The sequence below is a fragment of the Tupaia chinensis genome, unplaced genomic scaffold (genome assembly GCF_000334495.1).
Source record: "Tupaia chinensis unplaced genomic scaffold, TupChi_1.0 Scaffold148617_1, whole genome shotgun sequence".
NCBI classification, from domain to species: Eukaryota; Metazoa; Chordata; class Mammalia; order Scandentia; family Tupaiidae; genus Tupaia; species Tupaia belangeri.
The window spans coordinates 165693-172259 of record NW_006208466.1 but is presented as its reverse complement, the minus strand read 5'-3'; the positions used below and the strand labels follow the sequence as shown (position 1 = coordinate 172259).

The window sequence follows — 6567 nt, the reverse complement described above, 5'->3', positions numbered from 1 at the left end:
TTTGATAATAGAATAAAAGGTATGCTACAAACATAATTTAACAAAACAATATTATAAACTTTGTGAATCAGAGAAATGACTTATGTTAATTTACAAAGCACTAATACTTGCTATGTGGTATTAAATATTTCTTTCAAATTTAGTATCCGAGAGTTGAATAGCTCTTAGCTTACCATATTAAATTTGATATATCCTTCTTCATGGTAAGCTTTACATTTTCAGAACACCGTTATAAGCCAATGGCTGACAAAAGAATAAGTGATTTACTTTAGCAACCAAGTGACAATGTGTGTAAACTCAGAAATCTTCACATGACAAACCCTAAGTTCATAAAGTTAAATGGTCAAACATTTACTTACTGTGTTATGAATTGTGTTATATTATAACTAATGTGCTAAATTTTAAATTAAGGAGATTTTAATAACCAGTGAACAGAGGATTACATTAAACACATACACTGCTAAGTTTTTTTAAAAGGAATTTGCACTATTAAAAATGTTATAACATAAGGAGATTTATGTACAATACTTATGAAAATAAAAGAAACAAATCTCATGGACTCTACTGTTTGTGACATAATAGTTTGATATTGATTAACTTTCTGACAGTCTCTTTCACATCTTTGTTCCTGAGACTGTAGATCAGTGGGTTAAGCATGGGGATGATCACTGTATAAAAGACAGAGCCCAATTTGACCATAAGCCATGAATTTTTAGAGTTAGGAACACAGTAAAGGAAAATGATGGTAGTATGGAAAATGGTGATGGCAGTTAAGTGGGAGGCACATGTGGAAAAGGCTTTGTGGCGTCCTCCAGTTGAAGGCATCTTCATGACTGTTATAAATATGAAAATATAGGAAGAAAGAATGATTACCAGGCTGCTTATTTCATTGAATGTGGCAGAGACTAAAATAAGCATATGGTTTATGTAGGGGTCAGAGCAAGACACATCCACAATGGCAGCATGCTCACAAACAAAGTTATTTATGATATTATGTCCACTGTAAGATGATTTCAGGAGAAAGTAAGTGAGTGTCACAGAACAGGCCACCCCCCAAGAGTAGGATGCACCTACCAACAAAGAACAAAGCTTCTGAGACATGAATACCATGTAGAGCAGAGGGTTACAGATGGCCACAAATCGGTCATAGGCCATCACTGCCAACATGAATGTTTCTGTCACCACAGATATGCACTGAAAGAAGAATTGAGTGATACATCCAGCCAGAGAGATGGTTCTGTCTTCCACAATCAAATTTTCTAGTAGCTTGGGTGTCACTACTGTAGAGTAAAAGAAATCAACAAAGGACAAGTGGCTAAGAAAAAAGTACATGGGCGTGTGCAGTTTGGGATTTATCCTAATGATGACAACCATGCCCAAGTTTCCCAGCACTGTGACTGTGTAGATGGTCAGGAAGATTAGGAACAAGGGCACCTGGAGGTCCGGATATTCTGAGAAGCCCAAGAGAATGAAGGTGGCCCCATCAGTCTGATTTTCTGAGATCCTGCAAACACAATTGGAAAGTTGATTGAGGGATGAGAGGAGAAAAAATTGTTCTAGTCTGACTAAAATGGGGCAATTTTGAGAGGATTAGTAAGTGTCTACAAAGAGAGTTGTGAAAAATAGTTTCAACCTTGACATTATTTTAAAATCTAGCATTTGACTATATTTCAGTAAATATGAGTTAGATTCAAACAGAAAAATAAAAGGAAAGACTTGAGAGAGAAAGAACAAAAATGTAGTGAGTTGAACTTGGTTAACACAACATATGTATAAAGCACAGAACACCACATGTCCATTCTCAGTTGGATTGAGTGAATGTGGGCCACCTCCAACTACATATTTGTTTCCTGAAGAGAGTTACCAGAACTATCTTTTTATACTAGTACAAAATAAAAGAAGAAGTAAATCAACTCACCTAAATACAGAAGAACTTGAGTGATTCATTTATGAAGACCTTCTGCTAAGATTAATGAATAATCCTATTTATTATTTAATTAATAGAAAAAGATCTGGAAACAATGGTAAGAGTTTGCGGTAGCTTTAATTAAATGTTAATGCTACCTTTCTTGTCAACCTATTAAGAAAACTTCAAGATTACAGAGATAATTTCCTAGCTAAGAACTAAATCCTGGCACCACACTGTGTCACAAGTGTGTGCATAAGCCTTAGGGACCTGGAGAGTAGGGAATATCACTGAAGTGTGATTGCATTGGTGGTTAAAATTTGAGCAATTAGATGTAAATCTGTCCCATGAGATACCTCATTGCATATTGTTTATCTAAAGCCTTGAAATAATTGTATTATCACTGTTACTCAATCTTAATACGAAGTATATCTTAACTTTACATGAATACAAAATTTTAAAATATGCCAATTAAAAACATTAGCTGTAAAATTATAGTCCACAGATAGGTAGCTATTATTAGTCCATGTGAAATTTATTTTTGTTTTTCTTATGAAGATATGTTGATGCTAGTATTTGTTAAATATAGCATTATCTAAACAATGCTATTAATACAGAATTTTCACTTTGTAAGTTGTTAATATAATGTAAAGATTATTATTGATTTATAAATATACCATTGCTTTTCCTTTTTTATGTTTTTTTCCCCCATAAACATATGTGCTTGCCAAAAAGACAGAGAGAGAGAAGAAAAGTGAGAAATCACTCCCCTTCTGGGGAAATATTCATGATGCAATTCTTTTTCCTCCAATCTCCTTTCTGTATTTTGTGCACACATGCACATGCACTTAGCATGATTTTCAATACATTGGGCATGGGACTTATAATCATGGATGATCATGTGGAAGTCCAGTGGGTCAACTACTACACTGCCTCCTGGTCCCCTCATTGGTTTTATTAACAAATAAAAATTGGTATTAGAATTTCACAAATGGCTAAAACATACTTAGTTGTTTATATTTACTAATGAATCTGCAAAATTTGAATTATACATTACTAAAAATATTTTAGTTTCTGAAAAATGTCATTTATAGAAATGATGATATAGTCATTAATTTGAGTAACTAAACCCCTTATGCCTTTAGAGATAAACAAACAAGCAAAAAGTCAGTGTCTTGAAGTAATAAAAGTATATTTCTTACCATTGCAAGGTCTAATACATATTCCTGATTATTGCATGAAGCAATACAGGGTCTCAGGTTTGTTTTAATTTGTCGTGTACCATCCATCTGGTGCATCTGAGGAAACAGTACTATTTCATTCTTGACTTTTTTATTGCAATGGGTTTGTGCACTCTCCAGAGAGAGAAGGAAGAGAGAAAGCACCTCTCAAAGTAGATTGTGGTCTCGACACAATGCCTTTTCTTTAATACTTTATCTTGGTAGGATGTGGGGCACACACCCAAATGTGACCAGCATATTTTTCTGGCCAACAGGGCTTGAAACTGTGGTTGACCATGTGTGACCTGGTTCCTTACACGTAGTACTTAACCACTGCACTATGAAGCTACTGCATGGTTCTGCTTTGTAAATTAGAAAGAGGCAAGCATTCAAGGACTGTAAACATGTCCTGAGAAAAGCTCATCTCACTGAGGACGATTTCACATGGCACATAGGAAAAATCAAGAGCAAGGGAGATACTCATGAGTGAATCTCTTAATAAACACACTTAAAGAACAATAGATAAAAGATAATATAGGTCCATGTTCATCAGGGGTTTGGACCTGTAAGTTTTCTTTTCTTGTGGTATTCTGACAGGATTTGTCATCGATGAAGTGCTGGTCTCATAAAATGAGTCTGCAAGTGCTCCCTGTTTAGTTTCTGGTAGAATTTAGAAAGTATTGGTATTAATGCTTCTTTAAGCTTTGGGTAAGATTCTCCAGTGAAGTCATCTGGTCCCAGATTTTTGTAGGTGAGAAGTTTTGATTAATAAATACAGTCTCATTATTAGTTTTTGGTCTATTCAGACATATTTTTTATTTTTAAATTGGACATAGTAGTTTTATATATTTATGGGGTATAGGGTGATTTTTCATACACGTACACAGTGTTTAACAATCAAACTTGAGAAATTAGCAGAATCATAATCTCAAATATTTATCATTTCTTTGTGATAAGAACATTCAAGAATGTTTGTATTAAGTTAAATAAGCCAGGCACAGAAAGACAAATACTAAGTGTCTCGACCCGCGAGACAGTGGAACAGGTTTCCTGAGGGAAGGAGTGAGAGACGGGACGTATGGTGCACTATCACAGGACGAAGACGACGCAGTGTCTTTTCAGGGTCGTCTCTTTATTGTAGGCAGCACGGAGATGACACAGTGTTCAGGGTCATCAGAGCCCGACACAATGGAGCCGACACAATGTCTCCACAGCTCAGGGTTGTCTGGAGACGATGCAGCGTCACAGCTCAGGGTCGTCTGGAGACGACGCAGCGTCACAGCTCAGGGTCGTCTTCTTCCTGGTCATCTGCGTCATCTTCCTGGTCGTCTGTGTTGTCTTCCTGGTCGTCTGGCGATTATGGGCCAGAGATCATGCTTATATACACATTGGTGGGCCGTGATTGGTTGAATGAAGGATAGCTTTGTGGACCAATCATGAGGTACCCGGATATGCAAATCTGAGGGATTCTAAGCTCACCGATTTGCTATGTGAAGTGGCCAATCAGAGTGTGGTGTCAAAGGTGAGGTTTTTGAAAGGGAGCCAGTTGTGGCCTTTGTAATTGTTTGCTCTCTGAGCCTAAGATGGCAATAGTAGGAGACTCATGAAAAATGGCCTCGACAGACTCGCTGGTGCACAGCCTCCCACAACTAAGTTTTCTCAGTAGTTTGTGTATTTTGAAATAAGTTGATCTAAAAAAATTGTGTGCTTAAAGACTGGAAAGACTAGGGTCTGAAGAGAGTTTGGTAAGAGGTTACAGAGCCATAGATATGAACAAGTTCTAGTGATCTAATTTAAAGTAGGGTACCTATAATAATATACAAGGGAAATCCAAAGAGGTCATGTAACAATGGAATTATAAGTTTTGAGTTCATTTTTTGTGCAAGTAACTTTTGTATTCCATGCATAATTTTCAATATACATATTTTCCAAGAACTTTTTAGGGACCACTAATATGTTCCTGATTTTCCGATATCTCATAATTCATTCGTAATAGGTTATATATTTTTAAAAAATTTACACTTTCCTCAATTATCCATTTGTTGGCATATGAGCTTGTATAGTAGTCAACGATTTTTTTTTCATTTTTGTGTCACCATTTGTAATGTCTAATTTTTAATTTCTAATGTTTTCTTAGTTCTCTTTTTTTTTAATCTTATTCTAGCTATGATATGGCCGATTTTGTTTCTTTTCAAAGATAAATCATGGTTCAGCTAGGGCAAGTGGTAGGGTGTCACTGCACAATGCTGGAGTCACATGGAAAGCCTGGATTCCGAACTTGGACCAACCTAAACAGCTATGGTGTGGTGGCAGGAGTCTACATATTCCTAGCTCACTGGAAAGTTGAGGCAGGAGAATCTCAGGATGGTGACTTCATGTCAAAAGCACCTTTTATTTTAATTCCTCCCTCTCTTTTCTTTCTTTCTCTCTCTCTCACTAAAAACTAAAACAAATAACTTAGAGTGTCATTAATTTTTTTCTATTGATTTTATGTTCTCTATCTCATTAATTCCTGCTATAATATTCAGTATTTTCTTTTTTGGGAAGCTAACATTATGTTTAACATATTGTACATGAATTGAAAGACTTAATAACATTAAAATGTCCATATTATTCAAATGTATCCACATTTTGCATTTCTTGCAAAATGGAAAAAAAAAGCCTTAAAAGTCAATAGTCAAAGCAAACAGGAAAAATAAATCTGAAACCACCACTCTTCCTGATTTCAAAATATATTACGAAGCTACAATAATTAAAGCAGCATGCTGCTGACATTAAAAACAGACATATAAACCATTGGCATAGAATAGGGAGCCCAGTGGTAACCTACACATATTCAACCTCTTAGTAATGAACAAAGGTGTCAAGAACACATAATGGGCAAAAGGATAATTTTTTAACCAAAGTGTTAGGAAAACTAGTGTCCACATGAAAAAAGATAAAACTGAACCCTTATCTTACAATATTCACAGAAATTAACTCAAAAGGAATGAAATATTAAAATGTAGGACCTAAATGTAAAATTTTTAGAGGAAAGTATAGTGGGAAAGCTTTATGAGCTTGTTCTTGGCATTTATTTCTTGGATATAACAACTAAAACACAATAAAAGAAAAATAGAAAAGTGGGAGAATATCAAACTAAAAGGCTACAAAAAAAAGCTACACAAAGAAATATGGTGAAAAGGTAATCTATAGAAAGGGAGAAAATAAGTTTGAAATAAAGTTAACATCCAAGTTATATGAGAAAAATCGTTTCATTAAAACAATTATTAATTTAATTAATTAATTTTTAATTATTTAATTTGCTACAGAATATGCACACAGAGAGAGTCAGAGAAAGAGAGAGATAAAGCAGGGCACCAGGTCCGGAATGCAAACCAGGGTTGGACATGTTGGAGTCCAGTGCCTTAACCACTATGCAACCTGCTGGCCTCACATATA

The 6567-nt window shown here is 35.3% G+C and overlaps 1 protein-coding gene across 1 annotated transcript in view; it reads right to left on the bottom strand.

Annotated features, from left to right (window-relative positions):
- Window positions 1–561: 561 nt before the first annotated feature.
- LOC102494929 (olfactory receptor 5D18-like) overlaps window positions 562–6567 on the bottom strand; it is a 16095-nt gene continuing 10089 nt past the window's right edge. Inside the window, exon 2 of the mRNA XM_014585031.1 lies at window positions 562–1504. Within this exon, the coding sequence (XP_014440517.1) occupies window positions 562–1504 (943 nt within the window). The remainder of the gene's footprint in view (window positions 1505–6567) is intronic.